Source organism: Megalops cyprinoides, chromosome 9 (genome assembly GCF_013368585.1).
Source record: "Megalops cyprinoides isolate fMegCyp1 chromosome 9, fMegCyp1.pri, whole genome shotgun sequence".
Classification (NCBI taxonomy): Eukaryota; Metazoa; Chordata; class Actinopteri; order Elopiformes; family Megalopidae; genus Megalops; species Megalops cyprinoides.
Genome location: NC_050591.1, coordinates 31143168 through 31170769, shown reverse-complemented (window position 1 = coordinate 31170769; position 27602 = coordinate 31143168). Strand labels below are relative to the sequence as shown.

The window sequence follows — 27602 nt, the reverse complement described above, 5'->3', positions numbered from 1 at the left end:
CCAGCAGTGGATAGACACCTTTGGTGCTCCATTAACAATGTAGAGTGGTCATAAAGTCCCAATGTATTTGGATGAAAAAATGGCTTTTAAAATTACGTGTACTTATACTTATTTCAAGTATAATCCAAGAGGAGCAAGAAAACATCATTGGACATGTCAAATGAATACTAGACTTTCATGTTGAAATAAAGACATTTGCACAGAAATAGATTGGGACTTCATGTCCACCCTGTATTACTGTATTCCACACTTTTTACAATTAGAAAGTGTAATGTATGTGTCTACTTTCAGACCGATAATGCCAACAATTTTATTTGCAAACTTTATACACATGTGAACCAAGATCAAAAAATCCTAAAATGCTTCTCACGACCCAAGAGGAATGAGAACGGAGCGTTTCAAATTATTCCTAAAAAGTTTCTAAAGAATAAATGTCATTTTCACTGTCATAGACATGAATCACAAGACAGATTACTGCACAATTAACCAGGTGGTTGCACTTCATATAATGGTGATGTAATAATGTCAAGTTACACTGAAAAAATGGATTCCAGTACCTGGTTTTTCTAATGGAAAGGCAGAGGTTTATGGTAAATAAACTCTGATTGGCTATTCACAGTTTGCCAACCATTTGACTGCTACTGGTCATGTGACCCCTGAGCAAATGACACCATTCATGCCTAACTGATCATGCTGCAAAACCACCATGCTGGCAGAAGAGTCAAAGTCCAGCTGAGGCCAGGAGGCCACTGATGCCACATCCCTCTGGCTTCCTCACGAAGCCGAGACCTCAGAGCACCCCGTCACATGACTATCTTGGGATCTTCCTCATGGCTGGTCCCCGGAGGGGCCACAAAACCTACGCATGGGACAAGGGAGCCCGGAGCCGGCCTAAGCGCAGCATCAGGAGAGTGACGGCTGCCATGACAACAGCACTGGAGACCTAAAAGAAGAGGGGCTATCTTACTAAATATCATGAGGTCGCACGGCACACAAATTCATTACATTACATTATTAGCATTTAGCAGACTCTCTTAACCAGATTGACTTACATAGGTCATAGTTTTTTACATGTTACCTATTTATATAGCTAGATATTTACTGAGGTAATTCTGGGTTAAGCACCGGGCCCAAGGGTACAACAGCAGTGCCCCAGCAGGGAATCAAACCAGCAAGTCCTGCTCCTTACCACTGTGCTATACAGCTAACATTCATATCCAGCACAGAGCAGATGTCATATCATATCACACCATAAGATAACCTCAAATGTGTGCATAGAAAAGTTCAGTATGGAAGAATACAGAACAGGGACAGAAGACTGACCTTCAGGGCCGTGCCATGGAGCTTCCAGACAGAGTGCAAGTGTGCACAGAACAGAGCCAGACTGCATGGCAAATACGACTCTTTGCTCTCGTGGTCTCTGCACCTGGGGAGCAGAAAGATAAGCAACGGCTGCTGGTGAAAGCTGGGCAAAAAGCTGCAAGCCTGAGTGCACATGAGTCTGCATGCAATGAATGGGCTTCGATCCTGCACAAAAATCACTCGCTATGACGGAGTAATTGCTATGCAATAGTCAATAGTAATAGTAATGGTGAATACAGGGTGTGCACTTCCTGCAAAGCCTGGTGAACATGTGACATGAACTTGTGTAGCCTTGCGGTACAACAACAAATAGGCTTCACACCTTACCCTTTCTAGTCCATAATTCATCTGATTGTGGCCCTGATCAAGGTTTTGTATTATGTAAAAATTACACAAAGCTAGAATAGTTTCTTTTGATAGCTGCTGATGAACTGCTTGACTTTGCAATGCACATAAAGCCTTCTGCTTATCCATTACACTGCATTCCCACTAGACTTTTAAAAGATGTGTTTGGTTTTCTATATAAGCTCATTCTGATCCATCAATAGCTCTCTTGTTAATGGGCTTGTCCATCCACACTTTAATGCTGGTGTGGTAATGCCATTGATCTAAAATGAATCTGTACCGTGTAACTAGTAACTAGCAACTGACCCATGCTGAACTGACTGTTCCTTGTGAACATTTTTTTAGAAAATTGTTTTCAAAGAATTCATGTTTATGAACATGACGACACTGTCAGAGGAGCTGCAGTCTGACTTAGCTCTGACCACAGTACCGAAGCAGTTCTCACAAATGAGTTGCAAATGACTTACTGTTGATTGTGAAGAGAGATGACGCTTCAGTCTTAAGCACTCCTGGTTTTGAATGTAGGCTTTGATTAGGTGAGTCACTCTCGTAATTGATTAAAAACATGGGCTGGTCTTGATGTTACTCTTTTGAACTGACTTATTTCCTCCTGATCTGGTAAACAAGTTTTGCTCTCAGGTGGGGAGTGCATCTCTGCTTCTGCTTCAATTACTTCTGGTATTCATGCAGTTTTGTTTTATATATTCCCTTAGACATATTATCTATAATTATAATATTTATTTCCACTGCTATGCAGAGGACACATAACTGTATTTATCAGTTAAGCCAAGACATATCAAAAACTAGACATATACATGTTATATATCTGTATTTTAAATTACTGGTGAGTACATTACAGTATTTACACACATAAGACCCATTGTTTCTTTTCTCTTGAACAGCACGGATAATGTGGTTGCTTCACCTGCCTACAGTAGTATGTGGTAAGTGTACTTGCCTACAGTGTTGTCCGGAAAGTGTACTTTCCTCTGTAAAGCGTGTTAGGGTGTACTTGCCTTCTGTAAAGTGTGGTAAGCACTGTGTGGTTGTCTGCTCCACGAAGTTCCACAAGACCTAATTCAGCCAACACAGGCCCTGGTAACACCTCTCCTGCTTGGACCAGCAAACCAAGGCTGTACCAGCCCTGGGAGAGGGAAGCAGAGACATCAATATTTATTACATTCTCCACAGATGTTAGACATTTTGTACAGACACTGTCCAAAGACAGCCACAGCAGTAGGACATGTAGAGGTTAAGCCTTGTTGTACCTGCGGGTCATTTCGGAGAACAGCCTGTTTGTATAGGTCAGCCGCTACAGCCGCATCTCTCTTTCGATGCTTGTGGCTGCCATAGATCAGGTCTCCCATCTTTATCAGTGCTATAGGGAAACAAATATATTTTTCCTTAAAGGCAGATAATGTAGAAAATGTCAAAACTGAATGAAGTTTATATAGTTTAGTAACAGTAGGCTACTAAAGCATTTCAACAACTAAACTCAAGAGAGGTCACGGCTTCGCTAAAGGAGGAGGTGATACATTGTCATGGCTATGCCACTACTTGTCAGTAACTTAAAATAGAGACACAGAGACAAATAGAGACAATAAAAAGGCATTGTCTAAAATTTAGCAGCTAATGTGAGCTGAAACACAGCTATGGACTCTTCTACTTACCATAAGGTGCAGGATCCTGAACCTGAATGGAAAGGTTGTAATATCTCCACACACAATCTGTGACAAAGGCTGGATCCAGGAGACCCCCCTATAGGAACACATAACAGGAAGTGACCACATGTGACCCAAGATGCACATGTATCGATGATAGATATTTTACCATGTGATTAAGATAATCTACTACAGAACTGTAATGGACTAATTTAAATAAGTCACCAGAATATATTAAACAGGGTTTGACTGTGTATGGGAATACATGGTGATGTATGGTGCGGTATGTGGTCTATCAGCACATGACACTTTGCATATAAAAACTCACAGGGTTGAGTTCACACAGGTATGCCACATTAAACTGAGCTGCAGAGAATCCCGCCTCCGCCGCCATCAGGTAATAGATCAGAGCCATTAACCTGCAGCCACAGCCGGGAGAGACACTCAGCTCACACCGGAGTCACAGTTCCCGATAATTAACACAGCACTTTCCCTCAATGAGGCCCTTTGGAAATTCAGATGACTTTTAATAACACTGTTGAGTCAGAATGTTAACCTCAGTGATACCTGAAGCACAAACTCAGGTTTACTGTATAGCTGAATCATTTGTTGAACTTTATGTGCTGACTTATGTGCTGTGTGAGCTGAATTACCTGGATGCTGGTGTGGATATGTGATATAGGTATGATGAAATGTAAATGTTTTGGTTACCAGTCCTGGTCAAAATAGGCATCCAAGCCTTTCCTTAAAACCGCTCCCAGGTACCCATTCTGCTCAGATGCCCACTTTGCCCACCTGAGGTCAGAGGACAAATTTTTTTGTGTAATAGCAAAACCAAAAGACGTGTCTACGAATAATTTTTTTAATATCTCATCTTACCCACACTACCATAAAAATCATACACTGAAAACTGAGGATAAAAAGATTGGGCTTTTTCTCATGCCAAGACATGGAAATAATAACAATGCATCTTATTGGTTCATGTCTTACAGCACTGCATCCAATGGAAGCCTGTCCACCAGGCCAGGGATCCCTCTAATCCACACCTCGGCCAATCGGAACGCTCCATCAATATTTCTTCTCTGTGCAGCCTTCAGGTAATAGATATATGCCATGAACTGCGGTGAGCAAGACAGACATAATGGAAATACATTTTACAGGGTGAATGTAGATTTGACAAGAATACTGTTTACCAAACAAATAGAGCACTCCAAGTGATTTTGATCTTCTTCACACTTAAGTTCTTGCCTGAGTTGAAGCGATGTTTTAGTGCCAGCTTGCTTACCACCTCATTCTGTGGCTGGGCTTTTTTTTTACAGGTAAAATGAGAAGGTGGGTAGCTCTGGTGGGCAGATCATTAAAAACACAAACACCTGTAGTAAGGTCATCGGCGGGTGAGCGCAGGACACGGTGCCTCTTGCCTGACCTTGCTGGGCGGTTTCCCAGGATACAGGCCCTGGGAGTGCATGACCCCGAGGTTGACGGCAGCGTCGGCGCTGCCCAGCACATCGGCCCGCTCCCACAGCTCCACTGCTCGAACGTAGTCCTGCTCGTACTGCTCGTAGTACCAGCCCAGCGCGTTGATCGCCAGCACGAAATTCTGCGAGAGAGAAACACTGCATTATGGGCCATGCATTAACACTGCACCATGGGCCAAGAGGCTTTACCGTCTCAAGGGCACTGCCTGTGAGCAAATCTGTCCAGACTCAGATGTACTTGATCAAAAGCCAACAACCATCACCACCACTGTCCTAAACAACACAAGATACTTATAAAAAAAATGTCTTCTTGATTATAGATAGGGAATGGCTTAAAGTGGTGTGCAATTTTACAATGCTGTAAACATAGATGGAATTATTTGCTCTCATAATGAATGTCTTCACTAAAAATGATAGACATGCTGGATAAAATATAATATTTGATTTCAATCATTTTCATCATTTCATTCACTTCACTTTCATATGTTTCGACAGTAGAAGGGAATATTGCTTGCTAATTAGGTTGAATAAAAAACCATCTCTTGCTCGACTGTATTTATTTAGCTAGTTGTAGTTAGCTACTTTAATTAAAGTAAATGATGTATTTATTAATTAACAAGATGAATCCATGAAAACATAAAAATGTCTAAATTTTATCAATGAATATAGTATGTAAAATACTCTGAAACAGATCATATGTTGTACATGTTGCTAACAATAATAATAAGTTTTACCTGTTCAGCAGCTTTCTTCAAGAACTTGACCGCTGTTGGAATGTCCTTCTCTACTCCTTGCCCCTAAAACAAATGAATAAAGCCTGTTAAATCTGTAAACATGTGGATAGCAAAATGCTGGCAGTAAATGGGATATCATTTTAATTCCTGCATGTACACATGATCTCTCACCTAGAAGGTGCTGCTCTCAAATGATCTCCCCCTTCCTGATTCCCACAGTGAAAGATTCTGAACCCACAAAGTTCACAGAGTGCACAATCAACAGGCAGTCAGAAGACAGCCTTCGGGGGTCCTGACCTTAAGTAGGACGATGGCGTAGTTGTACATGGATGTGGTGTCCTCCAGCCTTTTGGCCCCCCTCTCATAGTGCTTCACGGCCGTCTGTATGTCCGGAGACACTCCCTGCTGACCCCAGAACAGCATTCTTGCCACTGCTTGCTGCAGGAAAGGAATAAAAAATATTATAGCCATCAATTATCCTACACAAAATAACTGTAAACAAACATTAAATCTTACATTTATGTTGAGTTACCATCCTCTTGTCATCAACTAGTGTACTTTCTCTGAGGTACAGAGATACATTTTAGTTTTATATGTATAAAAATGTGCCTCAGATTTTGACTTCCTGTATATACTGGCTGAGAAAATTCATATTGATGAAATTCTGCTGTATGGTGTTACAGTGTATGGAGAGGACTCAGTGAAACAGAATCCCTGGGGACTGCAGCCATACCTCTGCCTCCGCTATTCCATTCCGCGCCTGGTGTTTCAGCCAGAGGAAGAGGTCATCGTTCTCCTTCGTCTGCAGCTTCAGCACGTCCTCGTTGTTCAGGTAGATAGACTCCACAAACGTCTACTTGGGAAAGGTGAGTCCCTCATTGAAACAGCAGCACTGCCTAGAACTACCTGACAGACTTTCACAGCACACCAGGTGCCCTTTGATCTCGTCAAAATATTAGCTAGCTTTCTCTCCTGTTGCAATATTATTGCTGCATGCAAGACTGTAACTAGTGACTTGGCTAGTCTAATTCAAAACTAGCTACCTTGCTAGCTAACAACATGCTCTCACCTGCTCCGGAGAGGGGTTGTTAAAGTCCGAGACAGTCTGGGATGCAATGTTGGAGTAGTAGGCATAAGCAAGGGGAAGGTCTGGGGGTATGCCTTGCTCGCCGAGGTGGTGCATGTGTCCGAGACGCAGCTCTGCCAGCCTCCAGTCCTGCTGGGCCGCCAGCAGAGACAGCAGCCAGGCCTGCAGTGCAGGGGGAAACATCACAGCTGGGTGAGCCCCCCACCTCCAGCCTGCAGGTCATGTCGTAACACTGGGGTGTCAGTGTGATGTCTAAGTGGTTGGGCCAAATGTTGCTGGTTGAACTCCTAGACCTACCACCACTGTCTTACCCTGAAGGAGGGTGTTCACCCTGAACTGTTTCAGTAAAACTCTAGCTGTGTAAATGCAGCAAAACAAGCAAATCTAAGCTGCCTTGGATAAGAGCATCTGAAGAGCAAAGAGCAGACCACTAGCACAACCTCTTTGTGACCATGAGCAGAATGCTTTGGCATTAAGTTAAGTCTCATGTTTTTATAAATGCTCTCTGCTGGTGACATATACACACACACGCATACACATACACACACACACACACACACACAAACACACACACACAACCTTGCTTGGATGCCTCCCGACCCCCAGGCCGCTGTTGTACAGCACCGATGACAGGTGGAGGGCCCTGTTGTCCCCCAGGCAGCCAGCCTGCAGCAGGAGAGGCATGGCCCGCTTCACTGCCTCTGTCCCCCCTCCCCGAGCGAGCCTCCGCAGGGCCTGGGAGTACAGCGCCCGGCCCACTGCGGCCAGCTTACCCGCCCTGCCCCCTGTGAAGAGGTACGACAGGGAGAGGTATCAGAACAGGATGCCGAGCTCGTAATGAGCCATTTACAAATTGCGGGCTTTACGTCAACTCCCTGGGGTTGGCGCAGGGCACCGGAGACAAAATCTCAGGCTGACCGATGTAAGAGCCAGCTGTTACCCTGTCTGGTAGCCGCTAGCTGCGCCAGTCGAGCGGCGCGGCGTCCCTGAGGGGCAGCGGGTGCCTCCCAGGGCTGACACTGTGGTGATCCGGGCTGCAGGGCTTCCCTGTAAACCCAGCTGCTGTACGCATCCACACAGCTCCCTGCAATACAGCAGAGACAAACCAGAGCCACTTTCATCAACATCTACAACATAAAACATATTTTTAACAGTCGTAAGACAACCAAGAACACCAATGAGACGAGCGTGACTAACACATTTAGATTTGTTAGTTTATGAGCTTGGAACACTACTGAAATGACATGTTCAAGGACACGTTGCATGTCCAGGCCTCTGATGCCACCTAGTGGATAAAATTTTGTTAATGTTGACATAATTTGTTTTGTTTTGCTGGGCAGCGCTGTGGCTTTGTGGTCAGGGACAGGACTGGTTCAATTCCCCGCTGGGGCACTGCTGCTGTACCCTTGGGCAAGGCACTTAACCAATAATTGCCTCAGTAAATATCCAGCTGTGTAAATCGATAAAATTGTAGCCTATGTGAGTCACTCTGGATACGAGCGTCTGCTAAACGACAATTATGTAATGTAATGCAATGTCCCACCCTAACTGGGACAGAAAGGGCACTGACCATCAGGAAAAAGAACATGTACATTTTATCAGACCTCCTTTGCCTCTTACCAGCCCATCCCTCCTCTCTGACTCTCAGTGAATATCCATCCATTTTGAAATGGAGCGCCTTCTTAAACTCAGCACAGGACTGGAACCATCCAGTCATATTCAGAGCCTGGACAGGCTGCGGGATGCTGACCTCACTCTGCAATGACAATGAAGTGAAAAACAAGGTGACTATCATTAAAAAAATGTATCACCTGTGTCTTGGCTTAGACTGATGACCAAAGCATGACAAAACATGTAAATAACCTGGTATCCATTTCTTACTCTTCTTAATGGGAGAAAGAAAAATTAAAAGAAGAAGAAGAAGAAGAAGAAAGAAAATTAAGACCATTGCTTCTCTGTCCAATCACTGTAAAACATGAATACATACAGAATATATACAGTACTCTGTCATGAAACAAAAACAGTAATCCTGATGTCTTGATAGAGCTTTTTAAAAGGGAGTTTTAGAGCATCATACCTCACTCAGTAAGGGCACTCTGTTGCGGTAGTACACACTTGGCCCAAAAAACCCCTCAGCACCTCTCACAAACAGACCGCCTCCCAGCACAAAATAGCCATTGGTGTCATCCAGCAGCACTGGGTCTCTGAACCTGAGGGAGAAAGGGACACTGATGTGTGCTTTGCCAATGCGGTTTTACGATTGGTGTATACTTTGAACAGCATGCTTTGACTCACCTGTTCTCTGTAAAGTGAGTAGAAAGTTGCTGTCCCTCCACACAGACCATGGTGATGTTCACCTGAAGGGCCAGAACATTGAGAAAAGAGAGCGATGAGGACACAGTAACTCATCACTCAAGTTGCAGTACCAGTCAAAAGTTTGAACACACCTGATCTACGATAATGGGAAACATGCATTCAAAGACATTTAGATCTAAAGACTTTTGCTTAAATGCTTCAAATTTGTTCCATAGACAAATAAAAATGGTGACGTTGATACCTATGTATGAATTTCTTTCCAAAAAAGATTTTTAATTTAAAAAACAAACATTTTATGGCTATTTGGAAGAATCTAAAATATAAAATAGTTTTGATTTGTTTACAACACTTTTTTGGTCACTGCATAATTCCATTTGTGATATGTCATAGTTTTGATGTCTTTACTATTATTCTACAATTTGGAAAATAGTAAAAATAAAGAAAAAAAAATGTATCCAAAACGTTTGATTGGTACTGCACCTGCGAAGGCCACACAGGGCCTGGCTACCTGGGGAACTCACCAGTCTTCCCTGCAGCTCCAGGTCGATGTGACACCACTGCTGAAGAGGCACCTGGAAACCACTCAGGAAGGCTGCAGACACCCCGTTCTCTCCATGCATCTGTATATGAAGCTGGCCTTTCAGAAGAGAGCGAGGCCTGTCAGCACAGCCCTTCACACCACACAGTGTTAACCTCACAGCTTCTGGGGCGGCAGTGTAGCACAGTGGTAAGGAGCAGGACTCGTAACTGAAAGGTTACCGGTTTGATTCCCCGCTAGGGCGCTGCTGCTTTACCCTTGGGCAAGGTACTTAACCTAAAATTGCCTCAGTAAATGTCCAAATGTATGCAAAAACCTATGTTGTAACTTATGTAAGTCACTCTGGATAAGAGCATCTGGTAAATGCTGATATTGAAATGTAATGTACACTCATGCATAACAGCATGTCATTTTGTGAACATGCAGGCTAAGTGGGATGCATTAATGAGGCCAGACGTCTACCTAAACTTGTGAGGAACATGGAAGGGGTGGCGTAGTTATTTTCAGAGTCCACGTGGTGCAACACTCCACACAGATGCTGGTGGCAGTGCTGGGTCAGGAACAGCCAGGTGGAGAATACACACCTGGAGATAAGAAGAGATACAAAGGAGATACTGTGGTCACCATCATAGCCCTCCATCACCCATAACTGGCTCTTCTGATCCTCTTGCGAGGTTGCCCTCTTGTAGATACAGATCCCATTGTCAGAATGTGTAACATAGGATTTTGGACAAGTCTTACCAGGGAGAGGAGATTGCTTTCAGCCTCAGGTGCTCCAGGACCTTGTTGTCATAGCGATTGAGAGTCCTGGTGATGCCAAAGTTCTCCCCAGTGGAGGCATATACAAAAGACAGGAAATGGGCAATCTCTGGACAGAAGATAATTTTAATGGGTCTTACGCCAAAAAAAATCTGAAGACCAAAGTAAAGTAGACTGTATAGAAGTGCAAACTTCCTTTAATGTTCATCTGGACAGGGGTCCTGCATGTCTGCTGGGTACCTTGTTCCTCGGGACAGCGTGGGATGGTATCTCTGCGTATCCTCCAGAGCATGTCTGTGCTCCAGGACGGGCAAAGCTCATGCTGCTTCCAAGGACGGCTGTAGGGGTTCAGTGGCTGCAGCAGGACAGTGGCTCGGGCCTGGGCGGTCCCATACTGTCCCTGGGAGCCATCCTCACCGACCCAGGCACGAAGCAGTCCACTCAGCACCCACTCTGAGTCAGGGATTCTCCAGTCAGCCTGGTACAACAGCCAGTCCGGGAGGTTCAGGGTAACGCTACGGACCCTGGAAGGGCCTGGCCCACACCGCCAGTGTCTCTGAAAGACGGGCTTGGTGGTTTCGGTCTCCGTAGAGACAAGGACCTCCAGGTACACCACACTGGACTCTGAGCAGGAGTACAGCACACGCAGGAGGTAGCCGGCCACCGGCTCCTCTGGGGGGTTGAGGAACACCACCTCATATGGAGAACGGTGATGAATGGGCTCACTGAGAGCTATCTGTGCTCGAGGTGAAAGAAAAGAGACAAGCTGGATAGGTGTTTATTATACATATTTGCAAACATTACCGTAAATAATAGCACATAAGTGTAATTTCGACAACTGATGCCAGCACTTGCAGGGTTCAAGTATACTCACCAACACAGAATAGTAGAACAGCAGACAAAAACGTCTGTCAAAAAGCAGCTGCTTCATGGTTTATAATATATATATATAAAAAACTTCCAAATCAGGAATCCCAGTTTACTAAATTCGTTGATCGAATTTGTTGACCGGAACAAAAGCTTCTTCACAAATAGCTGAATGTATTTGTTTACACACGTAAATTGATGCGGTAATCACGATAACGTTTTTGAAGTGATAAAAAACAGCTTTTGCTCCAAGAAGTCAAGAGACAGGGATTCAAAACACTGTTCCATGACATTGCATGCTGTACTACTGTATAGTCCTGTATCCATAGCTTACATTCCGCATACCAACCATTATCCCTTTAAACACTTTTCAAATAACGCCTGTCCGTGAAGTTGTAGAAGCCTCTCAACCGAAAATAAGTTCTGTTTCCATACAAATTCCCTGACGTGTATTATTCACGTTTCCTTCTGAGAGGAAAACCGGAATAATATCCTGCTCCACTCACTGAATAAATAGTGCAATGTATACAGAACTCCACCTGTCAGCGCACGCTCGTTGCCACTTTGAAATTCAAATGTACGATTTGGATCTTTTAAAGAGTTCGCTCTTCCTCAGCGCAGAATCGGTAACTTTATGCCTCTTGGTGTCTGAAAGTACCTCCACATGACACAAGAATATTCAAACTCCACTTGTAAATTATACTTGTGAATATTTTAACATCAGTCCCTTTTTATCAGCGTCAATACTGAGTCAACCTGTTCTCAGATTACACTTAAATTTGACTCGAAAGACAATGACAAGCTTGTTGGTGCAATGAACTCGACAGCAATGTCACTAAGGTTTCATAGCATTCAATATCAACTTCAAAAAAGTTTCTACGAATAAAATAAATATATAAAAAGTGTAGGGCCAACTCTCATGTATGGCATGAATAAAATCTCTCATCATCTGGAAGACTTTTGTGTTTAGTTTTCCTGATGAGTGTAAATTTAAGAGCGTAATCTTTTAAATCCTCTCTAGTCCCAGCGACATACGGATTTTTCTTCCCACGGGTGAAATACATCAGTCACTGTACCACAGGAAATGAGGAGCTGTTACAGAAGACACAAACCCCTCCCCAAAACTCACCACTGCGTTTCTCCTCTGCTCCGTATCACAGGCTGTGATGTCAAACACTCCTGGCACTGGTAGAACAATGTGGCAAGCTCCTACAAACCACCGATATTTAGTCTAAAATGTGCAAAACCCGTTCTCATTACGATGTTGCACTCATTGCAAATTGTTCCCACGCGCCAAACAACAGCACAAGGAGAAAAATGTAAGACCATCCGTCCAATCCATCTGTTTCCGCATCACATGCTATCAATATTAGCTTTAAAAAGCTACTGTATGTCAGTGCATATGGAAAATTGTATGTTAAGCTAACATAATAATCGAATAATATCATTGTTTTTGTGATGAATGTAATATTGATACAACAATGCTACAATTATTGAAAGTGGTGTATTGCTTTTTGTTATATTGTAATGGTAATTCTTCCATTTAATTGAGTATTACTACAGCTACCACTAGTACTATTATTATTATTTAAAGGCAATAACCAAATGAATTAAATACAGTTATATTAGGTCAATTGTATTAAAACAAGAACAGTGATAATGGGTCATTACTGGTGAAGAGCGGTCCTCCAAAGGAACAGCAAAGAATGCCAGTGGCCTGAAATGACTGTTGGGTTTGATTAACCACTAGGGGGCAGAAATGTACAGACACATTCGGCAAAGAATATTAATTCTGCCTTTGCGTATCATGAATTGGATATGATGAGGTTACGATGCATCTGCTGCTGCGTGTGTGTGAGAGAATGTATATATATATATATATATATATATATATATATATATATATATATATATATATATATACACAAATATATATATATATACATATATATATACACAAATATATATATATATACAAATTTACCTGCGTTATTCTTTAGTGTAATGTATATTTGCAAAACTTGCAACTTGCCCTCATTTGAAGAATATCTGTTTCATGAAGAAATTCCAAATCCATTTTCAAAATCACAAAGACTTCTGAAAAGGCAAAATCCACCTCCTAAGTGTGTGAGTCACTTGTAAGCACTAGTGTTATTATTTAACATATAAGAGAAAATTGTATCTTAAGGGATTCATTAGTGATTCATCTTTGAATTAAGCATCATTGAAAATGCTTGGGCATTTTTTCTTTCAACTTGCAAGTGCATATTCCTTCAAAATGACAAAACTAATCAGCATTATACAAGGCCATCTCAGAATTGCTAGAAATGTTTTCAAAGAGATGTGCTTTATCCTTTGTATTAATGCAACAATTAGCAAAACACGAAACACTCCCTGAGAAGCCAGAACAGAAAGAGAGGAGTGACAACATCCTCATTTGATTGGAACACCAAGGCTTTTTCTTTGTTCCAATCAAAGTTTGCTTTCGAGTGCCATGGTAACACCAACCATGTCCTCGCAAGACTTGCTGTCAAACAGAGTGAAGCAGACCTGACAGACTTATTATACAAGAGGCAAACTAAATGTCGTGACATTCAGGAGCATTATCAAAATGTGTACAAAAAATGGTGTAAATTTCTCATAGCCAAGCAAAGCATGGTATAAGTCAAGTTATTATGTGGTATTATGAGAGGCCTGCAACTTGCTGCTGAAATATTCAGCCACCAAAAGCCTAATCATACTGGAATAAATAATATTCTTCTTCACTTATATCTTATGCATTAAATACATTCAACTGTACAGCCAAACTGCCATATGAAAACTGTAGATTACATATGGTGACAATGACCCTCTATACGTGAGCGGTGGTCTCTGTGTGGAAATGATTGTATCTGTGCACACATCCTTTATGCACTTGTGTATCTGCTCTGTCTTGTTGAACATATTTGAGCAACAGCCATAGTAAGGAAAGTCTAAAAAAAAATCTTTCGTTCAAAATAGTTTATTGCTGTCATGCAGGAGTGCCATAAAATTCTGTAGACTTAAAGTCTAGAACATCACAGAAGTTGCAAAATTTTTTTCCTGTACAAAGATATGTTTTCATTGATAGAAGCTGAAAAGGAGAAACCAGAAAAGAAGTTCTGGGGTGGAAGGCAGGGACTAAAAGGCGCCTTCCGCTTCCCTCCCTCGTCCCCAGACAGGTGTTTCGGCAGGTAACATGCATCGAGAGAGCAGTGCAGTTTACAGTGCACATATACGGACACACACACACACACGCGCACATATGCTCACACACACGCACACACTCACACACTGAGAGCATTATCCATTTACAGCTTCTCCGTGCAACAGTGATACAAAGGACATTTCTTTACAGACAGCTAACGGGAAGCTCGTGTTCACTGTTCATAAAAAGAAACGATACTTCTTGAAAAAAATGTTCTTTTCAGAAAACGCCACTATCGTCTTGGGCAAGCCACCGGAGATGGCCACCCCACAGTGAAGCAGCCCCAGCAGCCTACAGCAAGCTGTCCTTGGGAGGGTGACGCCCTCTACAGCACTGCTTTGGAATAACACATAGCTGAAACTCCGCCTACTCCAAAGGCATAGTGCCACCACAGACACTCTTTATATTCTCCATGCAATTCACTCGGAGTGTTTCACATCGAAATTTCTGTTTCTGTCTGTATTGAAGCTATGAGTTCTAAATTTCTGGCTCATTACAAATATCCTTGAAGGGATGGGATCTAAAGGAGAACATCCACGACTAGCATAGCGACCCAGTCAGAACCTCCTATCCAGGGAAGCTCAGAGAATGGAAGGAAAGCAGGACTTGAATATCTGGACATAATATAAAATGTCTGTGGTTCCATCCTTTTTCAACCCCTCTGTGTCTGTGTGTACCTTTGAACAACACCCCTTATAAAATTCTCAGTGCGAGTGTGGGTTTATGAATGAATGCAGACCCATGGCTGTGAGTGTTGTGGTTTCAGTGGGAGAGGGAGGGAGCCAGTCAGTAACCATGCTTCCCGCGGGAGTGAAGGGGCGTGGGGGAGTGTAGAAGATGGCAGGAGTGATGGCAGTCAGCGTGCATATCTAAGGGCCACATTTCAGCGTCGGAGTAGAGGAGAGTCTGGGGCTGGCCTGGGTGTCTGCTAATGTGAACCAGTTTACCACAGCTCCCCCCCATCAGAACCAAGGCTGAAGAGAATGGGACACTAAAGACAAAGAACTGTTTCTTCTTCTCTGGAGGACATTTGAGGTCAACAGCAATAGGACATGAGGGTTGTGCTGGGAGGGCAACACAATGAGCAAGCCTTAGGATGAGAGCCACAAGCCAAGAGACAAAGCTAGGGATCTGTTCCTGTGCATGTGGATGTGGATCAGAGACAAGCCTCATCATTCAGAAAACCCAGTCAGCCATCAGTGTTCTACATTTCCAAACCACGCATTGATTCTGCGTGTCAGGGACTCACAGAAAATCACCACCACAGGAGAAAGACGACTTTCTTTGAAGCTGTGTTCCAAAGCCTGTCTTTAAAACTGCGGATAAAACCATGAAGCCCCACAGCATCCTTCTCTCACTCTTTGGTATATGGCTTTCTGACACCATTTCCAAATTCCAAATTCCAAAAATATTTAAAAAAAAAAAGTCAAAGAGCTGAAATACATCCATGTATACACCTGGTATATTCGTGTTATGTATTTTAGAGGGATAGTATTAATAAAATAAATTACTATTTCCAAAGTTTTCCTTTACAATCTATGAGACATTTTTGATCCTTTCTGTTAAAGTCCTGTAATGATGACAATTAGCCTTACATTCCATTCAGAGTTCTATCCTTGTCGAGTCAAAATTTCTGTAAAAATGTGTGTATGCATATCTAGATATCTAGCCATATGTATATGCCTCCATGTACGCCTACATCTGCCATGATCATATACTATCCATATGAATGTAGCCATTTATTCTCAAACACACAGACACACACACCCACCCATACACACGCACACAGACACACACAGACACACACACACACACAAACACTCATGCTGTCGTCGTTTCAGAGCCGATTGAGAGCGCAGTGGTCCCCCTCATCTCAAAGCAGATCCAAGCACATGCTGTCCACACCCCACCATCCCAGCCAGCTCAGCTGTTTTCCCTCCGCGCCTCTTTGTGACGTACATTCAGTAAACTTCGGCACTAGTACAATAGATTCAGAGAGATTTTTTTGCATCATTCAGCCCTTTACTGTTCCCCTAATCATTGACTAATACAGGATGTGGCTCCCCCATACACAATCCACAAGGCAAGTTTTTAATATATATATAGAAAGACAAAGAAAGGGGAAGTAATTTTAAGGAAAGCCGTGATAGTTGTATAAGCAGAGAGAAAAAGGACAAGAACCAAGCAAACACCTAAGAGCATTCAAATACCAACCAAACAAAGGTGAAGTCATGCAAACTGAGAGAGACTGAAGTAAAATAAAAACTCTGTCAGGGAGATAAGATTCCCCTGGAAGGACTGGCACCTCTTCCTGCAGAATAAATATACTTTACATTCCCCATATACAAGCCCCCAATCCCTACATTTTTTTAAATCATACACAAAAAATATAACTGTTGGTTGCTCCCACAGTTCCTCCGAGAAAAGTACCTACAGATCCTCATAAAGGATAACTGTCTGTGCCGTTTGATACCAGTGAACCAAAAAAAAAAAAAAAAAAAAAACTGTGATACATCTCTTCCAAAAAAAAAACAAAAAACAAAATGCCTTCACACTTCGGGCTTTTGTGAAGCAGTCAGCGGGCCCGGTTACTTTTTCTGCTTCTTGAAGATCTTGAAGGTGTGTTTCTTGCGGCTGGCGGCAGAATCCGTGTCTTCGCCTGTGGAACCACTGTCCTCCTCTAGGGGGCTCTTCTTGGACGAGAGCTGGGGGATGCGGCTGCTGCCCTTGCCACCCCCAGGGCCTGGCTGGCCCCCGGTCGGGGAGGGCGTGTCGGGGTCGGTGGAGTTTGGGCTGAGGGAGCGGGAGGACTCGGATTGCGAGAGGCCTGCCAGGGAGCTGTTGATCTCCCCCAGGCTGGCCGATTTCTCCATGCCATACGCTTTCTTGGCCAGCAGGGGGCTGTCGGCTCCACCCTCCGCCCAGGCCCCGCCCTCCTGCAGGCGGTTCCCTCCGTTGGGGGTGTGGGCGTGTAGGGAGGCAGGCTCTTCCCCGCGGGAGGCGGGGCCATGAAGGAGGGACGTGGGCTTCATGGGGTGTCCCTTGGAGCCGGCGGAGGAAGAGAGACGCTGCTGCTCACTGGCCTGGGACAGCGACAGGGAGGAGTCCGAGTCCGAGCGATTCAGGTCCCTGCGGAGGACAGAGCGGGAGTTAGTGGGAAAAGGACGATCTGAGAGGCTCAGGTGACAAGGGGTGATTCAAACCTGAAGCTCTGCATGCTGGGGGCTTGCTAAGTCTATGCCTGCAAAGGCAAGGGCACTTTGTGGCAGAGCGAGGTTAACCGGGGGAACGAGGCCTGGAGGTGAAGCTTTCTGAGCTGCATGTCGTGCGCACACCCAGGGACAGGCCCTGGCATGGGAGCTCCACTCTCATTAGTACTGCAGGCAGGATGGAGGGGGGGTTTAGGGAAGCAGGAGAGGATAGAGGAGTGGAGAGGAAGAAAAAACAAAAATAAAAACCAAAAAACCTTAAAGCAGTGGCGGCTGGCCAAGACTGCCAATGATGCGGCACAACTCTATCTGCTAAACAGCCGTTATAAAGATACATTCACCGAGCTGTTTTTCAGCTGGGATTACTGCTTGGTACTTGCTGAGATCACTGTGCATTTACAAGATTCTCTTCTGTGTCTCAATGATTTGATCTGTCATAAAAGGAAAACAACTACACACTGGCTAACAAAAATGCCTGATGACATTCGCTAATCACTCAGCAGACACCAAAGAAACTGGGTGCATTAGCACAAAGGGCTACAAAGTGTGCACGCTTCCACCATGTGTGTCAACGCCTTCAAGTACCTACACTGCTTAGCATAACGGCTCTTGAGCCGCCTACTTTGTCACGGTGACTCCAAAGAGGTTTGAACAGAAGCCAACGACACTGAAACCTCAGGTGCCTGGAGTCACAGACGCATAACGACAGAGCCCTTGGTGGGGAGAAACTAGGCAGGATATTATCATTCATTTGCTGGAGCACACGCAGTGTATGCAACAGATGTGCATAGTGTCACGTTTTTCATTTATTAATAATTAATGGAGTCAGTCAACATTATTCCGCTGCCCGTGCCTGACTTGCTGAATTTGATAAGCCGCCACTGACTTAAAGGAAAATTAGGGTCAGTGCAAAATGTATGTTAGAAAAAGGGGAATGAATGGATGGAAAGATGGGGGAAAATAGGGAAAACAAAAGAAGAAGGCAGATCTGTTGTGCAAGAGCAGGTTGCACCAAAACAGTATGTTAAAAAACCAAACTACTGTAATCAATTAGACAAAAAGGGGGAGAAACTCACTGCAACCCAGAACCCCCGTAAGAAAAAAAAAGATACACAAAAAAAGAACTATGTTGAAAAGAAAAAAACTAGGAAGAAAGCGGGCAGAAAAAGGCCCCACGCACATGCGATGCGTGTGCAGAGGAGTGTGGAGGGGTACCCGAAGCTTTCGGAGCGCTGGGACCGCACCGAGGTGACGTCTGGTGGGGGGAGGTCGGGAATGGTGTCCATGGGCTGGAAATAAGAGCAGTGGTAGGGAGAGGGGGACGGCGAGCAGGAGGAGGAGGAGGATGAAGAGGAGGAAGACAGAGGCTGAGGAGGAGGAGAAGGGGAGGTACAGATGATGGAGGGGTGCGAGACGGCGGAGGAGAGGGGGGGCAGAGGGAAAGACTCAAACTGCCCGAAGGACTGGCTGCGGGACTGGCGAAGGGAGCCCCGAGACCTGGCGGGGTATGAGCCACCCTCTCCCTGCTGCCCCGCCAACAGACAGCCCTCTACCAACCTCTGCGAGCCCACGGTCAGCTGCGGGTCAATGTGGCGCTGGCGTAGGGACATCATGCTGGGAGCTGCGGGCACAGGAGAACATCCGTTACACGCGGCGACACGTGCAGACACGCTCAGACACACGCTCAGACACACGCGCAGACACACGCGCAGACACACGCGCAGACACACACGCAGACACACACGCAGACACACTCAGCTCGCTGGGTGAGACACACTTTGAATAAAAAGACGGATGTGCAAAAAGAAAAAAAAAGTGAAGCAGGTCGGGCTGGAAAAAGCAGGAGTGTCAGGTGCTGGTGACACTGTAAGACTGAAGACGAATCCTTCACAAGGCCAGTGATACACAGATTACACACTGAGAGAAAAAACAGACCAAGCCTGTTCCGTTCCGTTTGTGTTAGCTGAAAAGGCACATTAGCTCTGCAGTCATCTTTGCTTTGTTGCAGACTGCTGTTCGGAGATGAAACTGCACAAGACCTTATCCAAGACATAAGCCATGTCTGTTATCATTATTATTATTATAACTATTATTGTTGCATTAAAACTAATAATGGGCACTGTCTTATTTTGGCCATTTTTGTGATGCACACTGCTAGACAAATATTACACTACTAATTTTTACTAAAAATGGGGTTATTGCATCATGCTGTCCCCCAGGGCCTCCACAGGAGTGCTTTTCAGTGGGAAGATCTGCTCTTTCAGACTGAGAAGTGCACACAGACTGCAGAAGAGACAGTGGCTCTGTCAGGAGGGTTAGCCAGAGGTGTGGGATACAGTGTGCTCTGTAATGGATGCACTGGGAAAGAGGATCAGCCCAAAGATGCGGAGAAAAAAAGACTGGAGATTAGAAGACAAAGTGCAGAGGGCTCACTCCTCCTCCTCCAATCACCCCCAAAAACTGAGCTCACTTTGTCCCCCCTCCCCAGGGGGGGAGTGTGGGTGCTCCGTACGGGTCGAGCCGGAGAGTGGCTGGAGGGACATAAAAGAGGTGGTGCTGGGTTAGGAGTAGAGGAGACTACATGAACGGGAGGCGAACCCGAGTACTTCCACAGGGACTGGCAGTCAGAACTGACGGACCAAAGGTCGCTCACTCGACGGTCCGTTAGCCAGGTGGCGTCTGGAGTCGGCCAATCGCGTGCGGGAGCGGCCAAAGGCAACAAGTGGGCGGGGGGAGAGGGGTGGGGGGAAGGGGGGGGTGGCTGTTACTACACTGGATTCAAAGAAACCTATGGCTGCGACGGTGGAGGGAGACCCACAATCTCAGGAGACATTGGCCTCCCTCCCCCATCAAGCTGTTCGACCTCTATCCAACTTATACCCATAAAACAGGAAAGGATTACCAGCCTTTCCCTATTATAATATCTGAACTCTCTGCTGCAAGACTATCAAAAGCTCACACTTTTACAATATAGCTGTATTGCAGGAAACTCTGAAAAGCACAGCACTTAAAAGAAAGGATATATATCTTAAATAAAAAGCTATGTGAGGTTCTTTTTCTGAAGCAGGAGTTACTGATATGTTAGCCATAACCTACGCATCAACAAGTTTCTGTTTTGTATTTTTACAAAATATATTTTCATCATCACTTAGCCATCTGTAGTAGTAATGGCTACAAGCTATCTACCAACAGTTAAATGAATATTATATGAAATGCTGATAAAGTTAGCTGGCTCAATGATCATAAGCAGCTGTTCTAAAACTGAATAAAGCTGGAGTGTGCACAACTGCATTGAGGGTATGCTATAAGTGTTCATCAGTGGCTTCTTTTCCAAATATCATCATGGATTGATCATAACTTAAACATACCTAACAAAAATTAATATTATCCCACTGTGTAGACACAGACTTATCAAATATGCAATGTATAGAGTTTATCTCACGCATGTGATGATCCGTAAGAAAGGAATGCAAGGGAAAGCATGGTTTTGTATCACATGTCATTATTTCATAGAGGAACAATGATAAGCAGCATGGCCAAATGGTGGCAAAAAATCTGGTATGTACAAAAAGTGAGAAGGCACCTCTGAGAGGCGGCACACTTCTACATGAGCAGATGGACATGTATGGCTATAATAAAATGGTGATGTTGACAATGACAATGACAGTGAGGTTTTTCCTGATGAAACTGGAGGTTGGTTGCTTAGTCATGTATGCTGTGCCGCACCTCCCCTGACTACTGATTACTGTTCCCTGTCAACAACACGGTCTTGGTCTTCCACACTACTTGAACAGTAGTGCGGTCTCGACCTGGCAGGCTGAACGGCAGAATGATCTCGACCTTTAAGATCTTCAGATCGAGTCCAGGATTCAATCAAAACTCATGTCACCTCGCAATTTCCTATTGATGATAGGAAATGATGATAGTGATTTGAGTGAATTAAAATGTATGAGAATATAATATAATATAATATAATTAGACTATAAACAAACACAATCCTACCCTAAAATGTTAGCCTATCCCGTGCAGAATGCTAACGAAAGAAATTCACGGGTCGTCTTACATTCTCACCGATTCTTCCCATTGCTGCTTCCTGCGTGTGAGTACTAATGACTGCATAAATCACGTTCAGTGATAATCTAAGCAGACTGTTACATGATGCAACCCGCTAAAAGCCATTGTACTTTACACAAAGGCACAGGTTCGTACAGCTCTGTCTCACGCCTGGGAAATGCTCCAAAAAAGGGCATGGCTCTGAAAGAGAGGCTACAGAGAGGGACAAAGGCACGGTGCTGCCTGCCTGGTCAAAGCTCAGAAGCCCATACACTCCCACTGAACGCTGCCTCGACCCACCCTCCTTTCCATGCTCATCTGGGGACATTACACTGAACTGCAGTGGTCGTATTCTTATACTATTTGGAGACAAGGAAACAGCTACAAATATGTCAAAACAAAAATTCATTATCATATATATATTCAAAATGATAATGAATCTTTGTTCCATGTTCAGATGCCAGGGGATAACAACACTGTGCACAAAGTTCCTCAATCTAACTCCACAAATTCCCGAAGGGAAGGGAAAAAAAAGCCAATTCACAGTTACAATAAAAATACAATAAAAAAGTGAGCTACAGTTAACGCTTTGAAGATCAGGAAAAAAGTTTCCCTGTTACACCGCAACAGTTTTTTCACTGAAACAATTTTTCTGACCGCCCCAGGACACCCCTGCTGTTTTTTTGAGATCCCCCAGCATTCCCCGGCCCCGTGCCTCGCGGAGTGCGGCGGGCCCTTACACTGCAAGGTTGCGGGCGAGATGATGTCCTCGTCCATGTCGTCCATGTCGTCAGACATGATGAAGTGCTGAGGCGTGGCCCGGCCACCCATGAAGCTGGGGTCCAGGTTGAGGGCGGAGGCCAGGGACGGCAGGCCGGGGTTGTTGACGATGGTGAAGCCCGTCAGGATCTCAATCTGCTGCCAGCGGTGCAGCCTCTCTCTCAGCGCGGCCGTCACCTCCCCTAAGGCTTGCCTGGGGAGGGAGGGGGGGAGAGAGAGGGGGGAGAGGGAGAGAGAGAGAGAGAGAGAGGGAGAGAGGGAGAGAGGGAGAGAGAGAGAGAGAGAGAGAGAGAGGGGGAGAGAGAGAGAGGGAGGGAGAGAGAGAGAGAGGGAGGGAGAGAGAGAGAGAGAGAGAGGGAGAGAGGGAGAGAGGGAGAGAGAGAGAGAGAGAGAGAGAGAGGGGGAGAGAGAGAGAGAGGGAGGGAGAGAGAGAGAGAGGGAGGGAGAGAGAGAGAGAGAGAGAGAGAGAGAGAGAGAGAGAGAGAGAGAGAGAGAGACACAGACAGAGGTCAGAGTTGGTACCAGATGGCACCACAAATGGCGGCCATGTTGCGAGCTCCCACAACTTCCAGTGTTTTTTATGTTTCTTGGGGTTTTCACTCTCCATTATACCCAACTACTATGCCTACACTGTATTTATTGTGTTCATTATGTGAACAGTGTAGTTGTAGTTTGTAAATTGTGTATATTGTGTATAGTGTCTATATTGTTTGTAGTATATACTGTGTATTGTGCATACTACTGTCTGTACTACAGTGCACTGTTGATGTGAACTATGCACACAAGATTTTCACTCTCCAACACAACTGTGTCAGGTGATGTGACAAAGTGAATTGATTAGATTTGAGGTGAATGGCAGTCAGAGGTAAGCTGGACGAGTTGGTCCATGATATTCAGCGCTCGTTTGCTTCAGAGCGGGGAAGCTGGACTCACTTGGCCGCCAGGATTTTGTGATCCACGTCGTCCAGAGAGGAGCTGTGTGCTACGTGGAAGGTCCCGAAGAGTGTGTTCCTCTTCTTCTTAATCTTCTCGGCCTGGGGCAACAACAGAGACATGAGGATCACATGCGCTCCCTGCCCTCAGCCCCCCGGCCCCCCGGCCCCCTGCCTGCGCTTACTCACACACATTTACATTCAGTCCCTTAGCAGACACTCTTATCAAGAGCTAGAGCTCAATCGAGCACCTAATAAAGTCCAAGGAACAGTGATACATACAGCATACAAACCACATTTTAACATGTGGTGCTGTATATCACACAGTGCTGTGTAAACAAATACTGCCATAAATATTAAGTAATGAATAAATAGTGATTCAAATCCATGAGTGCAACACAAATTTTCCTACAGTAGCACAAAGAACGCACAAAGGAAAGGTTTGAGTTATGATTGGGAAGGGGAATCAGTATGTCGTCTGAAGAAATGAGTCTTTATTCTGCAATAAAAAGCTGATTCTCCATTCTGCAACGGAAGTTCCCCCCCTCTTGCTCAACTCCCACGTTGACTGACCCCTTCTTTGGCCACGAGGAGCTGCCGCTCTGCGTTCTGCTTCTTGATGTTGTAGTACTGCACCTCCACCTCGTGGGTAAGCTGCAGCCACTTCTGGAGTGCCTCTGGGGGAGCCCAGCTGCAGCGGGACTCCAGCTCTTTCTCAGCCTTCTTCAGGGCCATGCGCACCTGCACACAGAGGATCAGGGGGTAGAGAGAGGGTGTGACGAGTGATTACTGTTTAGGAAAAATTATGGGCTGGGAGGTTTGCCATAGAGTCCTTTTTAGCAATCATGGTACCTGTGTATTTTTCTTTACAAAGGTATTTAATACTGGTACAATTTAATACAAGACATGGTGTAATTAGGTCCACAGGTTGTGGACAGGAATGGTCTGATTGTAGTCAAGTCTAGTAATGAGGGCAGGAGCACTGTTCAGAGCAAGTCTCGATGTTGGGGTGGGAACATCTTCTCAGTGCAACATTAGTCTGTGTGCTGAGGGTGGTAACACTGTCTCAGTTATGAGACTAATGTTGGTGATGGTGTGGGAACACTGTATTGGTGTAGTTTTGGTCTCTGTGTTGTGGGTAGGAACACCCTCAGTATCACTTTAGTCAGTGTTGCTAGAGGCAGGAACATTTTCTCAGTGTAGTTTTAATCAAAGTGATGGGGGACAAACACTTTCTCAGTGTAGTTTTAGTCACAGTGATGAGGGACAGAAACACTTTCTCAGTGTTGCTTTAGTCGAGGTGGTGGGGTAGGCACACGTAGCCTTACTCACTCCCATCAGAGGCAGCTGATTGGACAGTCATCTCTGGAATAACAACAAGCAGCACAATGACTAGCTGGTGCTTAACCTCAAAATGAAAAATGCTGTGGAACAGGAAAATAAGGGGAATCTTTTCCACTTATCTGTCAGCCGTGATGGTGCTGGACAAGATTTTCTTTGGTATTCTATTAAAAGCCCTAATGGATCCACTGGACCTGAAACTCCCCATGAACACAGGAAATTTTTCAGGCACTCAGCTTTGCAAAGCTGTGCGCTGTTATGACAAGGAGCAGGAAACCCTACAGCACTCGGTGTTCTTCCCCAAGCAAAACGCCACAATTAAGGCTTCACAGATGGGGTAACCTACTCTTTAGGGAAGATGCTCCTTTTATCACAAGAGCAATGCTGAGCACAGGTGCTAGATGCCTCAATTACCTAGCAGCTGTGAGTCAGGCCTGCCTCATCCAGCCTGCCTAATATCTATCTGATGATAAAGACGCACTTAACTGAAGTGAGCATGCACAACCCTCCCCAACAGCAGGAATTCCTTGTTACCCACTTATCCCTTGGGTTATGAGGAAAGCCTACAGTGTTCTGATTCAGAGAGTGACTCACCCACTGCTTCTGACTGCATACGTTATTTCAGTTCACAGCATAGCTGTTCTGTGACGTGCCGCTAGGGCTAGCACACAACCAGTAAGCCACCGAGGCCCTGACAGAGGGAGACACTCAAAACCACACTGAGCGGCTTTCTGACCCAATAAGCCCACCATTGCCAGGGCCTGACAGAGCGCTGGGGATGAGAAACGGGGTCACGTGTCCCTCCGGCGCAGCTCAGACCGCAACCTCCTTTCCGATCCAACAAGAATTAGTCCTGACCTCGGCTGACCTCCTTAGGGACGTGAGATGGAGAAGTTTAACTAGCTTCCGTATTAACCGCGCTTACGCAAGAGCCGTTCCAAATCCCCCCACAAACGACAAACAGTGGGGAGACAGAGCCAGATTCCCAGGCAGCTGACACTGATCTAAACGGTGTTGCATCTTAAATCCTCACTGCAAATGAACGCAATTTAGTTCTCTTTACTAGACCACTAAGGTGCATTGCCAGAGACACGCAGGACTCGTTTAGCTCTGTCCCACACAATGCAGCAGCCTGCAGATATTTGTGCGCGGGGTTTTATCAGCTTGAGCATCTTTAATCAAGAGCAGCTCCACAGAGTGCTTTCTCAGCTCACCCCAACCGAATGGAAATCAGATAACCTGAGCAAACCTTTATTCAGCAGGTCTGAATGCCTCCTCGGCCTGGTTGAGGATTTGCCTGTGTGTGGTGACAGCGCTCAGCCCTTATGCCCTTGCTTCCCTTCCACAGGGGAATGGGGATGGGGCCAGGGGATATCCTCCTAGGCTCATTCACTATTAGTGGCTTACTGCTGGCTGAGACTCAAACAAACCATCCATCTCAATCTACACTGACTAGAGCTGTCAGAACTCTCAATCCAGCGTCATGACTGCTCCAGCTGATCACAGCCCTACGGTTCTGAAGCTGATCACAGCCCTACGGTTCTGAAGCTGACCACAGCCCTACGGTTCTCCATCTGATCAAAGTCCAACAGCTCTCTGGCTGTCCGCAGTTCCAGTTTGGCAGCCCTCCTGGGTCTGATCGCTCATGGCCCTGCAGTCCTACAACGGATCGCAGCCCTACAGTTCTCCAGTTGATCACCGCCCCATGGTTCTCCACCTGATCACTGCCCTACAGTTATCCAGCTGACAATGGTCCCACTCCTGGCTCTGACCCCCATGGTCCTACAGTGAGGCCCTACAGTTCTCCAGCTGACTGCAGCCCACGGTCCTCCAGCTGAACACAGCCCTACGGTACTCTGGTTGGCCACAGTCTCCCTGTGCCCGCCCTCCTGGCTCTGAGCCCGTCCCCATGGCCCTACCTGCTCCAGCTCTTCCTCGGCGTACTTCTGCCGGCTCAGCTCGTTTTCCGTGCCCTCACGCAGCTCCTTCAGCCGCTGTGCCTCCTGCTTGGCCGAGTTGATCTCGTCCCTCAGCTTCTGCTCCAGGTTCACCTTCTCCACCTCCACGGTGCGGTGCTCCTCCTGGGCAATCTGCAGCCTGGGGGTGGGGAGAGAGAGAGGCTGTGAGCCAGGGAAAATATCCTGCACCTCAGCGTGAATCCACACTGCCCGTCTGAGAGCCTTCTGCACCAGTTTTTTTTTTTAAGTGTTCCTGTGCATAACACCCGGAGTTGGCTGAGCATGTAGCCCAGGGGAAGTATCCATCACATGCTTGGCTGTCTCTTCTACAGCCCTACAAGACGGCAGAGCTTCCCCGCCAGGAGGAACACAAAGAAGGGGCTCCCTTTCACAAGCCAGGTCCAGTTTCACAAGGAATCGTCAGCCTGCTCAGACAGTCTGGCTTCCAGACACTAACGTTAAGAGCCTTACCATTATACCCTCGCACGCAATTATCTAACAGCATCAAGCCAAACTGGTCAGGGGCATAGCATTGCCCTGTCTCATCAAACAGAGTAGGCAGAGATCTGTGACTGCACACGACCGGTGTGAAGCATGTTAAAATGAAATGTAAAGCCAGCAGGAGTCCGACAGAGGGAACACAGCATGTGTCAATCATAGGGCAGCGTCCAACAGGAAGTGCCCTGGAAAGGCAGGCCCCCCCTCCCAACGGGCAGACTGCACCTCTGAGAGCCAGGCCACTGGCCGGCCCTGGAAGACTGTCCTCGTGGTCACAAGGGGATAAAGACCTCGTAATTCCAGAGCCCTACAGGAAACAATGGATTACGTGTGCGCAGCACAGCGGCCCAGGGCAGCTGCCAGGGGGGATCTATATAAAAGGGAGTCGGGGGCGAGCGGAGGAATGAGGGCATGGTGACTGGTGTTCGGTTTCTCCATAATCGCGGGATCAGGTTTCT

General features: G+C 45.6%; 2 protein-coding genes across 5 annotated transcripts in view; both read right to left on the bottom strand.

Moving 5' to 3' along the window:
* Window positions 1-859: 859 nt before the first annotated feature.
* LOC118783779 (protein sel-1 homolog 3) lies at window positions 860-11499 on the bottom strand. Its single transcript, XM_036537737.1, has 24 exons — window positions 11482-11499; window positions 10521-11016; window positions 10263-10389; window positions 9984-10105; window positions 9505-9620; window positions 8963-9024; window positions 8745-8877; window positions 8288-8423; window positions 7608-7751; window positions 7534-7574; window positions 7247-7435; window positions 6650-6829; window positions 6314-6433; window positions 5878-6018; window positions 5581-5643; window positions 4795-4968; window positions 4359-4486; window positions 4080-4163; window positions 3697-3787; window positions 3378-3465; window positions 2976-3085; window positions 2724-2851; window positions 1324-1426; window positions 860-943 (listed from the first exon to the last, which is right to left on the bottom strand). Exons 1-24 carry the CDS (start codon window positions 11497-11499, stop codon window positions 860-862), a joined length of 3078 nt encoding a protein of 1025 aa, XP_036393630.1.
* Window positions 11500-14159: 2660 nt separating this feature from the next.
* Window positions 14160-27602, bottom strand: part of LOC118782740 (stromal interaction molecule 1-like) — a 46291-nt gene continuing 32848 nt past the window's right edge. The window contains exons 8-14 of one of the 4 annotated variants that reach the window (XM_036536270.1): window positions 26608-26785; window positions 23921-24088; window positions 23349-23449; window positions 22376-22608; window positions 20181-20261; window positions 18798-19203; window positions 14160-17502 (exon numbers count right to left, since the gene is read on the bottom strand). In XM_036536270.1, the coding sequence (XP_036392163.1) occupies window positions 16962-17502; window positions 18798-19203; window positions 20181-20261; window positions 22376-22608; window positions 23349-23449; window positions 23921-24088; window positions 26608-26785 (1708 nt within the window). In that variant the 3' untranslated portion in view covers window positions 14160-16961. The remainder of the gene's footprint in view (window positions 17503-18797; window positions 19204-20180; window positions 20262-22375; window positions 22609-23348; window positions 23450-23920; window positions 24089-26607; window positions 26786-27602) is intronic. The other 3 variants (XM_036536268.1, XM_036536267.1, XM_036536269.1) reach the window with 3 other exon arrangements.